Consider the following 19,883-nt stretch of genomic DNA (forward strand, 5'->3'; position numbering starts at 1 on the left):
AGGTCTAGGGCCAGCTGGTTGGTTGGTCTGTTGATTTATTTCTAAGTGTGTGGAAGCTTTGCAGGAGCCTGCATCTAAATCCTGGCTGCACCTGTGCCAGCTCTGGTGGGACGGTGGGCAGTTAGCTGAGCACTCTAAACCTGAGTTTCCTTATCTCTAAATTAGAAATAGCACCTACATTTAGGTTCGTGATGAGGATTAAATGAGTTCCTACAAGTAAAATGCAGAGCACTTATCTACCACACTGCACCTGCCCAGGACAGTCTCCTTTAAAGCCACAAGAGTTTTTGGTTTTGGTGAGGTAGATTGGCCCTGAGCTAACATCTGTGTCAGTCTTCCTCTATTTTGTATGTGGGACCTGCCCAGCGTGGCTTGATGAGCGGTGTGTAGGGCCGTGCTGGGATCCGAACTTGCGGACCCCGGGCCGCCAAAGCAGAGCGCGTGAAGGTGACCACTACGCCTCCGGGCTAGCCCACAAGAGTTTCTTTTATTGTCGTGTGAGGGAGCTGAGAGGTCTGAGGGAGCTGGGAACCAGAGGCAGCCTAGAGATGCGTGCTCCCACCTGAACCCCAGTGAAGGAACTTCATTTTTGTCAAGATGAAAGCTCCCGCTGCACCCTCCGCCTTCCCCAGAAGCTGCGGGGGCGGGGGGCACATTCCTAGGTTTAGCAGGCGACCAGGAGAATGGCTTATATAATCCTTTCAGTTCTCACTTTCCACTCTGTAAATGGCTACAACCTGATTTGGCTTGAGGTGTGATTAAGAAATGTTTAAACGGGGTGGGGAGGAAATTCCAAGAATGGAAGACCCTGTGACTTGGAAGGGGGCGGGGGGGTGAGGTCTGGCCCGGCCAGCCTGGCTTTTCCGGCCCCTCCCCCTCCTCTCCACCCCAGCTTTCCAATTCCCTCCTCTCCTTCCTCCTCTGCACCTTCTGCTGCTCTGGCCTTGGAGTCCCGAGAACTAGCCGTCCAGCTGCGGGGCCTCTGGATCCAGCGCCACCTCACTGCGGGGCCTCTGGTAAGCTTACATCGGCGGGCTCTGTTTCCCCCATCTGTGAATGCAGGAGTTGGACCAGATGAACTGAGCTCGCTCACTGGACTGCCTGGGGTTTGGTCTGGAGGGGTGGAAAGAGAGGAGGGCACTTCATTTTAGCTATTATGACGTTATCTCAGTCTGTAAGCAGTTTTTCAAACTCTTTGCCATAATCAGCAGCGGCATCAGACGACGTTGAGTGGGTTGAGCCCTAGCTTTCTGCCTTTGCGTATGATTGACTATGAATGGAAGTGTCAACTTGTTTCCAACTTTATCCCTGTCCTTGTCCCAGGGCTCGGCAGGTGGAGAGATCTTACTATGAATTTTTTGAGTCAATATAAGAAACTGGGCATCAGGAATGCCTCGTGTGGTTGAAGGAGCCTTTGTCGGGGCACTGGGCTTCTCACCCAAAGTGAGAGTCAGTTTGGATGCTCTGTTTTACAATTCTGCTGAAAGGACAGGGGTCTGATTTTGTAGCTCTTTTTAAGACTAAATTTGGGATCTTTGGTATTAGGGGACAACTATCGACTGTAGTTGGTTTGGTTCAAGAAACCCTGAGTGATGACACGTATTCAGTTTTGTTATCTGTGTTCAGATCTCTTATGCGGCTTAATCCAGTTTTTGGCTAATCCAGATTAATCTAGTTTAAAAAACAGCCTGTCCTCACCCAAGAAGCAAACATCTTAATAGAATTGATCAGTGGCCACCATAATTAAAAATTCGGAAGCCCCAAGTTAAGCTGATGAAAGTCCCCCCTTTCCTCCCCACCTGCTCGAGCCCCATTTCCTGTCCTCCATCTGCGGGATCCCGGAAGAGGTAGGCAGAGTGGTTAAAGTGGGGGTTTGGAATCACATCTACTACTTTCTTGCTGTTTGTTTAAATTAATCTCCCTTAAATCTCAGTTTTCACTTCGGTGGAATGGGGATGCTGGTGATAGTAACATGAAAGGCCTGTAGAGAGGGGGTTATGCCCCGTCTGCCACCTGCAAATGCCCCGTGAGTGTGAGCTCTGAGTTCAAAGCATTTCTTCTGGGGACTGACTGGACAGTGCTCAGTGAGCCTCACTGCTGGGTCAGCCTCTCAGAGTCTCTTGACCCAACCTCCTGGGCTGTCCTCAGCCTCCTTGACTTTCTTGCTTATTTTAAATTGTTGATTATGATCTCTTTCTTGAAATTCTCCCCATGGTTTATGATGTGTTTATTCTATCATTCTATTGCAATGGTTCTCAAGCCATTTGATTCCTGGGTCCCACCTTCAGCCCTTCCAATATTGTAGGTCTGGAGTGGGGCCCGAGAATTTGCATTTCCAGCAGGTTCTCAGACAATACTGATGCTGCTGGTCAGGGGACTGTGATAACTGCAGTTTTCTTTTGCTTTTCACCGTTAATATCCCTTTCCTAGGAATTGGTAGAGAGAAATATACTGTTAGAACCCCCTAACAGTCTGTTAGAACCTCCTAAGTCGAGGAGATAGTGAAGTACATTCATCATTGAAGGCCGAGTTCCCAGAAAACTGAGAGAAATGGGACTTTTTAAATTAAAAAGGGTGATTTGAAGGCAGTCTTGCCAATGAAAAGCTGCTCCAAGTACATTGATAACATACCTTAAACTACTAATCACGTGCTATTGATCAATGCCAGTAGATTAGTCCAGGAAATTATACACTGTAACCAAGATCCTTTTAATAATGACATGTTTAAGCTAGCTGTCATCCTTACACACTCGAATGCTTTAGTAGTTATAAGTTGGCACCTGTTACACCATTTAACAGACATTAAATACGCTTTTTCTGACCGTCACGATCATTACTTTGGCCCATTCCTTCAGTATAGTGCAAAACTGTGACGGCCACCACAGGTTTCTAGCACGCGTGGATAAGGAAGTGGCTGATCCCAGGGTCTGTACAAGGCATCACCAGCAGACTGGCCAGTGTTTCCAATTAGCACAATTCCTAATGACGGTCAATCTTTAGTTTGCATGGAGCACAGTGTTAGAGCTTTCAGCTGTGACAACTTGCCCAAGTTCTCGGAGGCCCCTTTTCAGAAGGCTTTATTTCATTTCTCCTAATATTTAGGCTACATGTGTCTTTATCTTGAGGATTGAAACAGGCATTAACTATAGCTTTTTTTACGTTTGTGTATATATTGTTATGAAATACAGATTTTGAGTTATGCTTGTCTGTGGATGAGAAAAAGACTCCAGTCCCAAGTTGCTTTTTAAATAGCTTAGTTTATTTCTTTGTGTTGTGAATTTTCTACAGCCTTTTCCATTGGGTCATTCATTATATTTAACATGCACCTTTTAGACACCTTTGCTTTGGGTTTCAGGTAAAGAAGAGCTTTAGCATCGAAAAGAAAAGGGAAGTTTGGGGCTTGGCTTTTTTTTTTTTTCAAGCTGTCCTAGAAACCTAGGGATGCCCCACTCCAAGCACAGACAGCTACCATCTTCAAGGGAACACCGTGGTTCATTTGCTCTAGGAAGCCCTAGCACCCACAGTTTGCTAATTGCCTGCCCTCCCTTGCACGGCAGCCTCAGAATGGCAGGTGGCTGATTGTCGCTGGGAGCAAGTTCCCAATTAGCCACTAACAGGTGCACACATTTGCTGGGGGTGGCTGTTTCCACACAAGTGCTCCAGCACATACAAAGGGTGGCCTCGGTTTTGCCAACCATGTGGCTTGCTCAAAAATGAGTGAGGTTGGCACATTCCTCCAGGGCTTTTGAGGTCAGTAAAGAAAAACAACAGCCCATGAAAGGGGGCTTGAGAATGCCAAAAGGAATCATCGCCTGAAGAGTAGTCGCAGTGGCTAAATGGTGGCTCATGGGCCGCTTCCTTCCAGAAAGCTGTCAGAATAGGAATCTGGAATACCTAAAGGAGGGGTTCAGCCTAGATAATCAGTTAAAACGCAGATATGTTCTTCATTGTGACATCTGAATTCTTGCTGAAACGATGAGGAAAAGTAATTTCTGGTTTGGTTACGGAGAAGTAGCAAGTCTTGTAGATTTATGGGCATTCTCTCTGGCTAGGACCCGGAGAAACCAATCTCTCTTGGCAATTCTGGTCAAGTGCATCTTTAAAATAACATTTCCATGGCCATTAGGGTCAAGAATGTCCAGACAGGGTGAGTGCATTTACTGCTGGGGAAAGGCAGAGACATCTCCGCCCAGGCCTGCTCACCTCCCAGCTGCTTTCGGGCCCTCCCTCTGGATTCTGAGGTTGATGCTGATTCATAGAAACCCAGCCTCCTGCCCTGCCTACCTGCCAGCCGGGCGGGGCCTTCTGTGCTGAAGCCAGACCTGGCTGCCCCTATAAGCTCAGTGGATCCACGTGGCCTCAGGCTCCCAGGCAAATTCCCCACCCAGGTTCTTTGGAGGGTGAACTAATAAGCACTCAGCTGCTGTCAGTTCACTCAAACGGGAAATCCTGCTGGGTCCTAAACTCTGAAAATGATCGGGATGAGCTTTAGAATAATGTGCCGGTGTTTCTGACAGCTTGGTGGCATCAGTTTTCGGTCAGTAAGTTCTAAGCTCACGCATTAGCATTGCCGCACTTCCCCTCTAAGCAGCCACGGGCTTGCTCTTAAGCACCCTCGCTTCCACCCACTAGCCGTAGTTGATTTAGTTTTTGATGTGAATTATATCATACAGAAGAATGCATAAAACATTTGTGTATGGTTTAAAGAATAAATTAGAAAATGCTCAGCCGCATAACCACACCCAGTGAGGAATATAGCCCCAACCCCACCCCCCGTGTGTCCTGTGCCCCCCGCCGCCCAATACACTCTCCCCGCCCCCCGAGGCATTCTGACTCTGGTAGATATTTTGTTATTTTCTTGTATACTTTTATCACCTACAAAAGTGATATGTTTCTCTTTAGTTTCATTTTGCTTACTTTGGAACTTTGTGTACATGGGACTGTGATGTATATATTATTTTGGGTCTTTTTGCTTAATGTTTGTGAGATTCATCATGTGTGAAGCTATAGAGTATTTTCTTTGCTGTATGGTATTCCATTGGATAAATACACTATAGTTTTGACATTTCTACTGTTTGGGAGTATTTGGGTTGTTTCCTTTATTTGACTGATTGTGAACAATGCTGCTATAAACCTTACTCTTTTGTGCAAGTTTCTGTAGGGCTATACCCAGGAAGGATCGCGGGGTCCTAAGGTATGCAAGTTTCCAAACTGATCATACCAATTGACATGCTCACTAGCAATGGATAGGAATTCCTATTACCCTGCATCTTCGTGGCAACTAGGTATTGTCAGAATTTTAAGTCTGGCACTCTGGTGTGTGATGGTGATTCATTTTGAGGGTCTGATTTGCCTTTCCCTGAGTACTTATGAAGCTGAACGCTTGCTTCTGTCTGTTAGCTGTTTGGATTTCTCCTTCTGTGCACTGTTTGTTGAAAGGTTTAACCCACTTTTCTGCCAGGCTGCCTGTCTCAGCCACTTTTTGATCCTTCTGATGCTCTCTCTTTGAGTGTTGTAGCTAGGTCCACAGTTAGTCACCTCAATATCAGCGGTGGTTTGTTAGAAATGAGTTATTTAATGGGTTCTTAAGAGGAAAGTGATGTTGTGTGTTCACAAGGACAGAATGTTTTGCAATGGCACAAATGACCAAATTTGAAGAAGTAATCTTCTAATACAAAAGTAATCTTTCTAATTCAAAAAAATAAGGCTGTGGTCTTTCCTGGGAATGTAATCATTTGGGATAATCCAGATTCCCCATTTGTCAAAATTACTTATATGTCTCTTTTTTTTCATGCACTACTGACAGTTTGCACTGTTAATAAATTTTCTAAAACTGGAAACCAAGTTGAGAAGCTGTGGAGGCATCTCCCTATCCATTCTTTCCTAAAGTTTATGTCAGAAATTATGTCAGAAATGGTTTATGTCAAAGCGATGGTGATGGGCTGCTGGCATGTTTTATACGGCATGCACAATGTTTCAGTTTTTATTTTTCATTTTAGGTTTTTGTTTTTTAGTTGAGGCAATATTTTAAAGTTCAGATATTTTACATAAACTTTGCACTTTTGCCTTATTTTTGAGAAAAGGCAATCATTAGGTGATAGTAGATCCATAGTCCCATACATGGCGGAGATTACCTGGGTATACATGGTGGTTCCATATCAGCAGTGGAGTCTGATTGTTCTTCCCCAGTATCCAATCTCCCTTTCCTCCATATTAGTAGCATTTTTAGCTAGGTATGTGGCTGTCCAAAAAAAGACTACATATCCCAGTGTCCTTTGCAATTAGGGATCGCCGTGTGATTGTTCTGGCTGGTGGGGTTAGGGAAAGTGGGCAGCTTTCACTTTCTGCTCCTAAAGGACTGCATTTGCCTTCCCTCGTTCTTTTTCCCCTACCTGATGGCTGAAACGTGAACGTGCTGATGGACTGTCTTGGACCATGTGAAGGCTGGGGATGGTGAAGCAGCAAGAGAGGAGTTTGGGCCCCAGAACACTTTGTGGTGCTCGAGGTCTGACTTTTATGTAAAGAGAAATTAACTAAAATGCTGATCTCTGTCATACACGGTCAAATTTATATCCTAAGTAATTCTTCAAATGGGCGATGTTTTCTTCTCTTCCTCACAGTCTTCACCATTCCCCGTTGTATCCCTGTGTCTGATGCTGAGTTTGACTTCCCTTTTTTCAGCTAGCTTAGACAGTTGACTTTCTAATGCTTCTCTCACTTGGCTCCTGTTAGACATTTGCATCTAAGATGTATTTAGAAAAAAAAAAGAGAGAGAAAGAAGATTAGGGGCCGGCCCCGTGGCCGAGTGGTTAAGTTTTCTCGCTCCGCTGTGGCAGCCCACGGTTTCACTGGTTCGGATCATGGGTGCGGAAATGGCACCGCTCGTCAGGCCACGTTGAGGCGGTGTCCCACATGCCACAACTAGAAGGACCTGCAACTAAGATATACAACTGTGTACGGGGGAGATTTGGGGAGATAGAACAGAAAAAAAAAGAGAAGATTGGCAATAGTTGTTAGCTCAGGTGCTAATCTTTAAAAAAAAAAAAAAAGATGTATTTATATTCTAATATTTATAATCTATGACTGACACTAGAGAAAAATCCTTTAAGTCTAAAAGCCACAATTAGAAGTTTTAGGGTTCAATTATCAGGAGTTTTATAATAAAAAGTCGGAGTTTCTCAACCTCGACATTATTGACATTTGGGCAGGACAATTCTTTGTTGTTGCACCTGTGCATTGTAGGCTGTATAGCAGCATCCTGGCCTCTACTCAGTAGAGGCCAGGAACACCTCCTTCCCCAATCATGACTGTCAAAAATGCCTGAAGACATTGCTAACTGTCCCCTGAGGGATAAAATTGCCCAGGTTAAGAACCACTAATCTAAAGTGTATATATATAGATATATATATATATTTTTTAATTAATAGAATATTTTTTTAGAATAGTTTTAGGTTTACAGAAAAATTGAGCAGGAAGTACAGAGAGTTCCCATATACTCCCCCCCAGCCCCGCTCTGCCCAGTTTCCGCTGTTATTAACATCTTGCATTAGTCTAGAACATTTGTTAGAAATGATGTCAGTATTGATACATTATTATTAACTCAAGTTCATAATGGGATTCACTCTGTGTTGTACAGTTCTTTAGGGTTTGACAAATGCATAGTATCGTGTATCCATCAGTGCAGTATTGTTCAGAATAGTTTCTCTGCCCCTAAAATCTCTTGTGTTCCACCTATTCAAGTAAACTCCTTCTAAAGTAGCCTAAATTCTCCTTAAAATGATCCCTAATCCACTTCCTTTTTAATGCACGTTTTAGTTGCTTCCCAGTAATTGACTAGTACCCAAAAAGTCTTAATGAATGAATACTCATTGTTATTTAGGTTGCTGGTTCATGATTAACCTTTGGTAATTTATTGATTTATTCAGCCATCATTTCTAGATGAGTAACATCTTATCACATCTTACAACTGGGATAGGTTCTAATTGTGGATGGTTAAAATTACTCTTGAGAATTCTTTGGGAAGATGACATGTCAAAGACCAAAGTTTATCCTTCAACAAATCCAACACTGGCAATATTTTTCTTCAGTTGAAATGCATAGCAGTTTCTTTAGTTAGGCACTAAATACCTGCTATATACGTTTAGTGGCATGTATTAAATGCTTAAATGCTGGAAAAATCTCAGTGTTGTGAGTTGCTGGTGCTTTGAGGACACAGGAAGTAAAGCCATCTTGAAGGGCAGCAGCTTCAAGCCTCTCATTTCACAATTATTCTCAACCATGAGCTTGTTGAGTAGAATGATGGATAAAATTTCTCCCTTGTTTCTTTCCCCCCTCTCCTCTCTCTTTTGGCTGACCGTGTTTGCCTAAGTTAAAAGCAACTCCATCATATGAGACTTGCTTCTACATGCTAGGTATGCGGTATACACTTAATACATATTTGCTAAATGAACAAATAAATTTATGGCAGACAGCTGCTTCTACTCTAGTGAGGTCTTGATTGCTAGAAAGTCAATTTTAATCCAAAGAAACATGTCAATGCTAGGCTGAGTTCTTGGAACATAGCATATAGTTCACATGGACCCAGAAGATAACACACATGTGGTTGGTGGTGATGATTAATAACAAAACTGTTGTCCTTATTAGAACATATGCATGTATTTACCCTGCATAGAAAGCTCACAAGCCAACTTCCTTGCAAAGGAAATGGAATTTGAAGGACAGAGCATAAAAGCAATTATTAAGAAAAATAAATATCATTACTAGGAGTTGACAGGTGACCTTTAATATGAGTAAATTGGATTGTGGTATATTTTGGTTTTCAGGAAGCCAAAACCAGTTTCTCAAGATTGTCAATGCCATTAAGCTATACTCTCAGATTTCAAATGAATAGGGAGATTTATCCTTATGTAAGAACAGGAGCCAAGTGACTTTTTGTTTCCTGTAGTAATTTGTAAAGCCGGATCTTTCACCTTTAGAAAGGGCCACAGACCTGGTTTTGACATGTAATGTTGACAGGTGCAAATCGTAGTGTCTCCAAGCTAGGTGACACTCAACTCTAACTATCTGTTCTTACTAAAAGCTGGTAAATTTATGTGTAGTTTGCTCAGTGGAGTCACTTGGTTGCCCCGTGGCATGGTCAGGAAACTTGGTGATGGAACTAGAGAACAAACTTTCTGCAGACCTTGAAGGAGAACCGCTTACACCAAACCTGATCAGGTGACAGGAGTGAGCAATTTCGAATACAGCGCAGTGTAACGTGGGCCAAACAAACCTATCTGCAGGCCATGCTTGGTTCCCTGGTTTGATCTATAATAATTGATCTGTGAGTATTGAGTGAATGCTTTGGGAGGAGATTCGCCTTGGGTTCAATGTTTGGTCCTCCACTTGGGGTTCATCTCTTTCAATATCATGATTCATATTGGGGCAAACCCCGGGGAAGTTAAGGTAAAAATGCATAAATGATAGGTTTTGGAACTAGTTGGTTCAGTGTTTCCATTTGTAACTAGGGGTGAGAGTGAAGGGGAGCTATGCCTTGCCAGAGATGAGAATGTTCATGTTGGCTCTCTAGGACACTGCTCTGTCGGGGAATCAGGTAATGGAAGACAGTGGTTATGGTCTTGGCCTTTGACGCCAAACAGACTAGGTTTGCCTTCTGGCTCCACTTAGTAGCTGTGAGACACTGAGCAAGGGCTTAGCTTCTCTAAACCTCACACTCTTACTTGTAAAGTGGGGATCGTAATAGTACCTACCGCATGGGAAGAGTTGTGATGAGACTTACATCAGATAAATAATGCCCAAAAAGTGCATTGCATGGTGCTGGCTCTTGGTAACCTCTCAACAGAGAGCAGCTAATGATAAAGATACCATGAGGTAGAAAGTAGGAGAAGAGTTACCAATATGCTGTTTGGTGAACACCAGTTCGATCCGGAATTGGAGTGGCTCTTTCATGTACTTATCCTAGGCTTTAATAGACCTTAAAGTCACATCTATTTCCTCATAGACTACCTCCGTAAATACTCAGGGCAGTGAGCAAGTATTGTCTCTCGCACAGTGCAGGGCCAATTATGACTGGGTCGTATTACCTGTTCTCCTTTCTGTTAAGTTCCAGAGAGACCACACCCTTCTCTTTTGACAACCAGAATTTTGGCATTGTATAATTAGATAATAACTGACCTTACTACACAAGGTACATTTTAGTTTGCTTGATGCAATTTAAGGGATACCTTGGCTCTCATTAGAAACACATTTTCAAGTCATCTTTATTCAAGTGATTTCCACAGATGGGCGACTTGGTCTATGTTATTTCAGAGAGTGGTAAGGAAATAACAGATGAGTAATAGGAAGGTCTGCATAAGCCTTTTTATTGTAATGATATCGATTATGAAAAATTGGTGATAATCTGTGAATAGTTTTGAATATTACATAACCACTAAAGAAAATTATGAGGGTGCTATAGGAATGTGGAGCAAATGTGTAACGAAATTTGAAAAATGCTGTGTGAAAATAGAATGTGGAATATGCATAATTGTAATCTTGATTATATAATAAAACAGATGCATACTAGAGATACACAATGAAAATGGCTACAAGTTTATGAGGGGAGTAAGGAAAGTGAGATTATGGCAGTTTAATACTATTATTTTAATTTTTTTGTCATTTTAAAAACTTCAGGGGCCGGCCCTGTGGCTGAGTGGTTGAGTTCGCATGTTCCACTTCGGCGGCCCAGGGTTTCACTAGTTCAGATCCTGGGTGCAGACCTAGCACCACTCATCAAGCCATGCTGAGGTGGTGTCCCACGTAGCAGAGCCAGAGGGACCTACAACTAGAATATACAACTATGTACTGGGGGGCTTTGGGGAGAAGAAGAAAAAAAGAAGAAGAAGAAGATTGGCAACAGCTGTTAGTTCAGGGCAATCTTTAAAAAATAAAAACAAAAACTTCAAAATAACAAATGAGGGGCTGGCCCCATGGCCGAGTGGTTAAGTTTGCACGCTCCACTTCCGCTGAAGGGTTTCACTGATTTGGATCCTGGGCACGTACCCAGGACTGCTCATCAGGCCATGCTGAGGTGACGTCCCACATAGCACAACCAGAAGGACCTACAACTAGAATGTACAACTATGTACTGGGGGGCTTTGAGGAGAAGAAGAAGAAAAATATATATCAAATGACTTGGAGGGGTTGTCAAATTGGGGGCTCCCTCTAGTTATAGTCCGTAGCCTTATGTGTACTGACAATGTTTTGATGGAGCCCAATGTGCTGTAGTTATTTTTCAGATTTCATGTGATGACTAGCTTGAGTAATATTTTAGGTAACACTGACTGACATTACTGTATTACTCTTCTTTGTAGTGATGAAAATGCCAGGAAAGATTTGAAGACACTACCAGCCTTTCCAACCAAAACTCTCCAGGAGCATCCATCCCTCGCTTACTGGTAAGCCACAGCAAGTTGACAGGTGACCCCATTATCCTAGCCTCCCATGAGAACTACGTGCTCTTCAGGAAACTAAAATATAAGAGAGGGAAATATCAAATTGCCCATCGAATGTGTCAGAGTGACCATAAGTAGACCTTGATCCTTTCAGTGAAAGGACCTTGTCAAAGCGCGCTGGAGATCATCGCACCAAGACTGTAGCTGTTTGTGAAGAGTGGCTGTGTGCCTTCTCGTTCAAGCTCATGCGAGTTCTGTAGAGTGTGCTTCTAGGGGGACATAATGCTCAGCAGATGTGCAGTCACTGTGTAACGCGGCCTTAACCTAGCAGAATGGAATATAAGTGTTATGAAATACAGATTTCCTTGGACAGAGATTTTCTCTGTGGCCAGAAATGACCTAAATGGCCAGAGGTTTTCTCTATGGCCGGAAATCATGTATTTTGAGTTGTGTTTTTCATTTGTATTTTAATGAATCCATAGTACCCATTTTCCATATGACATTTTTCCTAGAAAACTACTTTTTTCCCCCTTTGAATTACTTATGTTCCCTTTAAATATATTTTTTTTGGTTTAAGGCTCCAAATCCTGATGCCAGTTTTCCTTTCCACTGAAAAACTAATTATGAAATAAATGTTCAACATTAATAGCTTTAATATGAAAGTTAGAATACATTTCCCAAATAAATAATGAAAGTGAGTACTGAGGCTACATTGTATCCTGAGTCTGGAACGTTCTAAATGAATCATTGTTGGGTGATAGTTTTTTAAGGAAAAAAAGCAAGGACCAATTACCATTGGTTACTGGTTGTGTAGAGATAAAAATATTTACTTTAGGTACTCCTTGAGATATGGCTGAAAGAAGTACCTGTCTGAAAGTAGACTGCAAGAGCTGAATGATGTCAGAAATTGCCAGACTTCAGCCATCTTCTCTTCTTTCTAGTCAAGTTTTATCCTAGGATAATAATGAAGGGTTTTCTGTTAAAAAGCAGTGTATGTGTCCCCAAATAGTGGCAATAGAGTATTTTAGGTTGAACACAGACTCAGAAGCAGTTTCAATTCTTTCGAAATCTTTCTGGATAATTAAAGGAAAATGTCTTTAATACCTAACACTTGCTAATCTTTCTTTTGTTACCCTTTTAATTTCCCCAACAAGGCTCTCTAACTAGCATTTAATAACATTATTTTGTATTTATTATAGTCCATTCATTTATGGCAAAGAATATTAGTTTTTCATTTGATATGTTGACATTATGTTTCCTTTTCTAATAAAATTAAGTTTTTAAAAATATCCATATATATTATACAAGTTTATTATATAAAATATAAATTAAGAAATCATGATGAGATAGTCAAAGGTCTGAGGCTCAGGAATCCATGTCCTGCAGAAACAGAAGTCAGCCAGCTTCTCTCTCCCAAACCAGCTGGTGAAGGCCTTTCTTGAGCTTCTCTCGTAGCCATCTGAGAATCTTAAAGTTGAGCCTGTAGCTCCTGTAATCAGCCATTGCCATGCTTTTCACTTCCTTGTTTTACAGTGAGGACAGGGTAATTGAGCATTATTTGAAAGTCAAAGGTCTGACTCGGGGTCAAGCTGTGGTTCAGTAAGTATCTTTCTTTCCTTTTGCTTACATAGAATATTCATGTCTTCTGTTTGAAGAGGTCATCTGAAATGATTTCAGTAGTGTAGTTTGTGTGTATATAGTCTTCATCTGGTTAGAAATAGCTTACCATGAATTACAAAATGTCTTCGGTCATTCCATACATTCATGTTATCAATTTAGATGCCCACCAGTGTCAGGTAGGTAACAGAAATGAGAAATGTAAGCCAGTGTAGGACACTAGGGAATGGTGGGAACTGTGGTAAACTGGAGAGCTTTTGCTTTGGGTAGAGGCAAGGCTACTCGGCTTCAGAATTCAGGCATAGCTGCCAGATTTTCTGATATTTTCCAAGAAAAACTGGAAATTCTGATTTTTAAATCCCAATTTTAAACATGGCAAAATAATTTTAAGAAAATATTAATATAGTATGAGCCAAACACAACCTATCTGGAGGCCGTGTTTAGTTGCATGGTTTGTGACTCTACTTTGGGTGGGGCACACAGTGTTGGTGTTGGATAATCTGTTTCTTGTAGCTTTGAGGAGGAGCCTAGTTTTTATTTTATTTTTTAATTTTTTTTACATTTTTTTTGAGGAAGATTAGTCTTGAGCTAACATCTGCTGCCAATCCTCCTCTTTTTTTTTTTTTGCTGAGGAAGACTGGCCCTGAGCTAACATCTGTGCCCATCTTCCTCTACTTTATATATGGGACGCCTGCCACAGCATGGCTTGCCAAGTGGTGCCATGTCTGCACCTGGAATCCAAACCAACGAACCCTGGGCCACTGAAGCAGAATGTGTGAACTTAACCACTGTGCCACTGGGCCGGCCCCTGGAGCATAGTTTTTAAAATCAGGTTTACATACAATAAAATTCACCCTTTTCAAGTGTATATTTCTAAGAGGTTTGACTTAAGAGTTAAGTATATATTTCTAAGAGTTTACCACAGTCAATATATGGAATAGCTTTATTTTTTGCTTATTATGAGCGTGACGCAAAAGTTGTTTCTCATTGCTTGCATCATTAGCTTCTCAGTTTAAAAAATACTTGCAATTTGGGTATATAATACAGTACAATATGTTTCTAAGCGATAGAAATCTTAATATGCGGGAAATAGCATTTCCTATAGCTTTTTAAAATTGGAATTTTGTTAGCAACCTCAGAACATTTGGACAAGGTGTAATATATTCCTCCCTAGAGTGATTTATTCTATTTCTCCTTTGGTCAGTGACATTGGTAATGATTATAATGAGGAAAGTAGATACAAACTATGTGTCTTTAAATCACTTTTCCCAAAAGGACCCTCTGACTTTTAATAAGAAGTTACAATATAGATTGATTTTCCATAGGTATATGAAAATAGTAGAAGCTCTACCGACTTATGGAGTCCATTATTATGCAGTAAAGGTAAATACTTTTACTTGACAAATGTCATAATGCCCTTATTATTTCCTGAGAGTTAGTGGACAACAACTTTCTAAAATCACGTAAATCAGTATGCTTATCTATGTAAATTGTCTCTAGAAATTTCAGCAGTTAGAATAGGATTAATTTTCTTAAAAAATAAAAGCCTCATTATATCTTATCATTTTTAGCAAATTATAAAGCACATTATTTTCGCAAAATACGTGCTATGTCCCAATGTTTTCCCAAAGCCTCTCTTAGTCCTGAGATATTCAGGTCATTCTCTTTTGGCACACCTATTCCTTTGGCTATCCATGCGGATTTTTCTCTTTTCCAATCGTTCACATGGCCAATGCTACCCAATATTCCTTTGATGATGCCTTTGTATGAGAATGGTGCACTCTCCAGTGTCATTTCAATAGCTTCATAATATCCTCAAATTTCTGCAGGATTTGTAATATCAGTTTTTAATCAGTATGCTTTGTATTTGTGTAGTATTTTCAGATGTTTGTAAGCAGGGAGAGATTGACTAAGAAATATTTTGAGATGATGAGGTGTAAAGCAGTGTTAAGAAGGGATTCTTGTTTGAAAGAGGAATAATTGTATAATTGATGGATCTTGAGTGATTTTCTAAGTTCTGACAATGTTTGCAATTCAAAATGGTGGGGAATTGGGTACTAAATAACTGCAAATTGTAGGGCACCCTGTACTAAAAATGTGTACCAGTTCAACTTTAATTTCTATTGGTTCTTAATTTGTTTGCATATATGTATGTATTTAAGCCTGAGTTTTTCTTTCTCTGTGTCAGTACATCCTTTGCTTTGGCAAGGTCTGAAAGATAAATTTATGAAAAAAATATATTCCTTCCCTCCCCATAGGTACCTGAAAGTCGTTATTCAAACATCCTGTCATTGACTTGTATAGTTCTCCAAAAGAGTTTTTCAGTATGTGCATGGTCATTGTTAAGTGTATTGTAAACATCAGGATTTGGAACCACTTTTCTCATCTTGGTACTTCTTGGAAACTTCCCTGACCTTTATAGCTGGTTACTTCTCAAGAGAACAAAGAGCTTTTTCTCTTTTTCTTTCTTTCCTTTTTTTTTTTAATGGATAACTGGCTTTGTACTCTGGATTAATTCTTAGTTGAATTACTTACATTTTATTTCTTCTCTCCAACTGTTTAATCAAAACAGCAATGCTTCATACTTTTTGATCGTGTTAATAGTATTGGTCTGTTTTGACGTATAGATCTTATTTGGAGAAACTCTAAGGAGGCATTTTAATAACAAGTTAGGTTTTTAAGTAATGTTTTGTTTACCAAGACAGCTTTATTTTGACTTGCTGATACTTGTTAAAGGATGAAATTGGTAAATATTACTTCACCTCCAGAAGACTTAACAATTAGGTCTTGGTTCACGTGCTTTTCCATCTTCCAGGATAAACAAGGACTTCCTTGGTGGCTTGGAATCAGCTATAAAGGAATTGGCCAGTATGATTTACAAGATAAGGTGAAACCTCGGAAAGTAAGTGTGAATCAGGTTAGGTGTAGAATACTTTTTGTAACTCATTCATGCACATTGACCCAGCAATTCCGCATCTGATCATTGATACTAAGGAAGTAAAGGGATATACAAAGATTTAACTACAAGGATGTTGATTACAACATAGTTTATGAGGGCATGCAGTTAAGTTTCTATTTTAAGTTAGTATGAACGTGATAATGTCATTTGTTTATTAAATTTTATGTATGTATAGAATATATATCCACATACACACACACATATACATACATCGACATATTTACATTGGATAGCTAAACAGATGGGTGAATTGTAAAGACGTAAGCCAAAATTTTGGGTGCTGGTTACCTCTCAGTGGTGTATTATGAGTCATCTTCTTTCTATTACTGCTACTATTTCTGCTTATCTTTGTTTCACAATTTTCCACACTAAACATGTCTGCTTTGTGTAAAGAAAAATAAGTTCTTTGCTGTTTATTAAAGGGTCTTACTCTGCCGGATTTGGATTTTCCAGAGCCGATAAGTTACATTATTTTCGATTCAAAATTTGATTGTGAAGCTGTTTCTCTTGACTCAAGCGTAAGCATACATTTTTGAGTATATAAGAGTTGGTAAGTCCATATAGGTAGCCATCTGGCTGCCCTGGCCTACTCAGTATCATAATGACGTGAAGCCTTCCTCATGCTGGCAGGTTTTGCTACCTTCCCTGTGCCTGATGCCATCCCAGCAGTGAAACAATGGCCTATAATAACAGAGCATGGTCAGGCCACCTCTATTATCATACCCCGACATCACAGCCTTAAATAACTTCTATCATTTCCATCTGTCTCTTGCTTTAATGTGTATTAGAAAAACAGCCATAATTTTCATAAAGTTAGGCCCTTGTAATCATCTCATGGCACTCTTCGTCTCAGTGTTCTCTCGGCTTCAGTCGATACTCACCCTCTTCCTTTGAGTTAAGAAAATAAGTAAAGCTCTCCTTTTCTCCCCATTTTATGGTTGTGAAACAGACACAGACAGCACCAAAGGATGGCCTAGGGCAATTCAGCTCTCCTGGGTCAGACTAGTTGGGCCTTGAGGCTTCTTATCGGAAATTATCAATAAAAACAATAAAGCATTATTTAATAACCAAGACCCATCTGTGTGAGGGACAGTAAGAGAGCATGTATGTAGTCATACACTTAGAATTCTGTCTCTGTAAGCCCTATGACCAAAGTAAATTGAAGTAAGGAATACTTAATTTCCAGGAGGAATATGAGTAATTTGTTTGTACTTGAAAATTCGCTTCAAAGATAAACTTCCGATAAATAATGTTAGAAATGATGGGTGTATAATTTTTTCAAATATTTTTAAAAACCATTTTTATTTTAGTTACATATTTTAATTTTTTACCAAAAGTTATAAATATTCATTGTAAAAGAAACAAAAAAAAGTGAATACTACAGAAACATGCCAATTAAGGCAGAAAGTCCTTCAGCAATTCCATCCCTCTCCCGTGATAACCACTGTCAAGAGAATGATACTGGTTCATTTAGATTTTGTCTGTGTATATACTAAGCTATTACAGAGACAAAGAAATCTGACTGTGTACTCTATTCCATACCGTGTCATATTTCTTCAGGTCACTTATAAACAGATCTCTTTTCATTCTTTTTAAAGCTGCCGAGTATTCCATTATGTTGAAATACATAATTTATTCAACCAATTCTCTTTTGATGGACGTTATGGTTATTTTCATTGTGGGGGAGAGTGGGCTGGAGCATCATGAATCCCAGCCCAAGCAAATAACCCCAAGTTTATCTATTTTATGGTATCAAATTATTGCCTATCATGTTTTCTTAAGGTAGATCTTACCTATGTTAATGTTTTTTGGTAATTTATTTCTCCCTTGAATTTCACTTTAAGAAATAATATTCAGGCGTCTTGCTGGTTTTTCTGAATCTTGCATGTGAAATATAATTTAAATCAACTCACAGGTAATTTAGCTAATGTGGCTTAATAGAATTGAGATTCCCACAGAACGTAAATGCACCCAGTGAAAGCAACCAGGCTTTCTTCCAAAATAATGGTGAATCAGAATCTGCACAGTAAATATTGCAGTTAATTTCCTCTCAGTTGCTCGTGACTCACAGGCCTTTCTTTACATTCACAGTTTCATAGAAATTGGTAAATATTGTTTGACACTGATCATAATCAGAATTGCTTGTTCATTCCAGAGTCTAGACAAGAGTCAGAAGCCACTTCCTTTGTTTAGTTTGCAGAGTTTTCTTATTTCATTTTCAAGACATGCATTCAATTCAAAAAGGACCATAAACAGGCCCTCTTGTGTTATCACTGCCTTGTCTTTTCTTTCTTGGTTATTTTAGCAGCTGTCCACTCGGTACCCTTGTTTGCTTCCTCCTTTCTTCTTCCATTAAATCTGAATTTTGCCTCTGTATTTTTATTTTTTCATGTCCAAACAACTTAAGGGTTCAATTGGAGAGGGGATGTTCTACGAGTCCCTGTCCTGGCCCAGTTGCCACAAATGAAAGAATGCATCATTTAAAGGGCCGTGAGCACTGACTTATAAAAGGAGGATCATGCTTCAGCTGCTTGCACGCACCTGTGCACACAGCAAGTTACCAATTGCTGGGCAGGAATGAAGGTCAGATTGGCAAACTCAAATGAAACAAAGGCTGGAATGGGAAGCCTTGTAGATTAGATGTTCAGCCTCTTGTGCCACATGCCTGCTGTGTTATAATTATGTGACTTAAAAACAGGCCAGAAGGAAGAAGATTTGCCAATAATAAGAGAGACTGACTGAGGCCAAAAAGCTGTTTTGAAAAAGGGTTGGTCCAAGATCCACAGGCTGAGGCCTCTGTCCTCTCCTCATAATGTCTATCAGTTAGAGCCTGTGAGTGTTGGTGACTGTGTTTGTTTTACCTCCCAGAACACCCAGCAAGTGCTCTTCATGTATTTTGGCTATAAGGCTTTTGCCACCCATGGAGGCCAAGTTGTTTTCAGTCTGTGTATAATAATCGTGCAGGGCAAGAGTTTGGGAAGCAACCCAAAGCCTGTCTCTGATGTATGTTTGCTTTGTGACCTTGGGCATGTGGTTTAATCTCTCTTTAAATTCAGTTTCCTTGTCTGCAGCTGATAGTAATGCCACCATCTGCATAGGGTGGTTGCAAGAATTAAATGAAATTACATTTAGCATGGTGCCTGAGACAGTCATCACTCCGTAACTGGTAGTTCACTGGTAGTGAGGGCGAGAGACAATAAAGAAGGGTGTGAGAAATATTCTTGGACCACTGTTTGGTTAGAGAAGGACCCAACATTGCTACAAATGCATACCCCTAGTGTTCCATCTGAGAGTTCACACTGAAATTTTCTGTTTTCCGAGACTGGTAAGCACCCCACCCCTCCCAATTCATTAATCGTAATGCCCAAAGGCAGGATGCAGTTGAAGAGAAAATTTTAAAATTCTGAATTACAAACCACAAAAATTCAGGGTATTAAAAATTCAGATCATAAACAGTTTTTCTTTTTAATCCTCTGTGCGTGAAAGGTGTATTGCACACTCTTATGGAATGTGAAAACATACCAGAATTCAATTTCCAGTCGTAGGACATTTGAACTTAAAAACGATGAAGTTTTACTTTAAAAGAAAAAAAAATACAAACCCATGTTCCTTTTAGGTTTTTGTTGTTCATCTAGTATTTCAAGGAAAAATGTCTTCTTCACAAAGAAGTTGACAGTAGGTCAGTGGCTGAGTAAAGAATTAGTGTATGTCATGACTGTTTTGTAGCCCTCTGGCAAGTTATTTCATCTGGGAAAACCAGAACCTATCAGAGATGGGAAAAAGAAAAATGGCGTGCTAGTCAAGGTGTCATAAGTAGACTAGAGTGGGAGAAACTGCCTTTCAAGATTCGGATCTTTCTGCATTATAACATGCTA

At 40.3% G+C, this 19,883-nt stretch overlaps 1 protein-coding gene across 4 annotated transcripts in view; it reads left to right on the forward strand.

Moving 5' to 3' along the window:
• FRMD4B (FERM domain containing 4B) overlaps positions 1–19,883 on the forward strand; it is a 310,626-nt gene that overhangs the window by 258,769 nt on the left and 31,974 nt on the right. For all 4 annotated transcript variants that reach the window (XM_046666037.1, XM_046666009.1, XM_046666018.1 and 1 more), the window contains 4 exons: positions 11,352–11,435; positions 12,966–13,031; positions 14,375–14,432; positions 15,865–15,951. In XM_046666037.1, the coding sequence (XP_046521993.1) occupies positions 11,352–11,435; positions 12,966–13,031; positions 14,375–14,432; positions 15,865–15,951 (295 nt within the window). The remainder of the gene's footprint in view (positions 1–11,351; positions 11,436–12,965; positions 13,032–14,374; positions 14,433–15,864; positions 15,952–19,883) is intronic.

This window comes from Equus quagga, chromosome 1 (genome assembly GCF_021613505.1).
Source record: "Equus quagga isolate Etosha38 chromosome 1, UCLA_HA_Equagga_1.0, whole genome shotgun sequence".
Classification (NCBI taxonomy): Eukaryota; Metazoa; Chordata; class Mammalia; order Perissodactyla; family Equidae; genus Equus; species Equus quagga.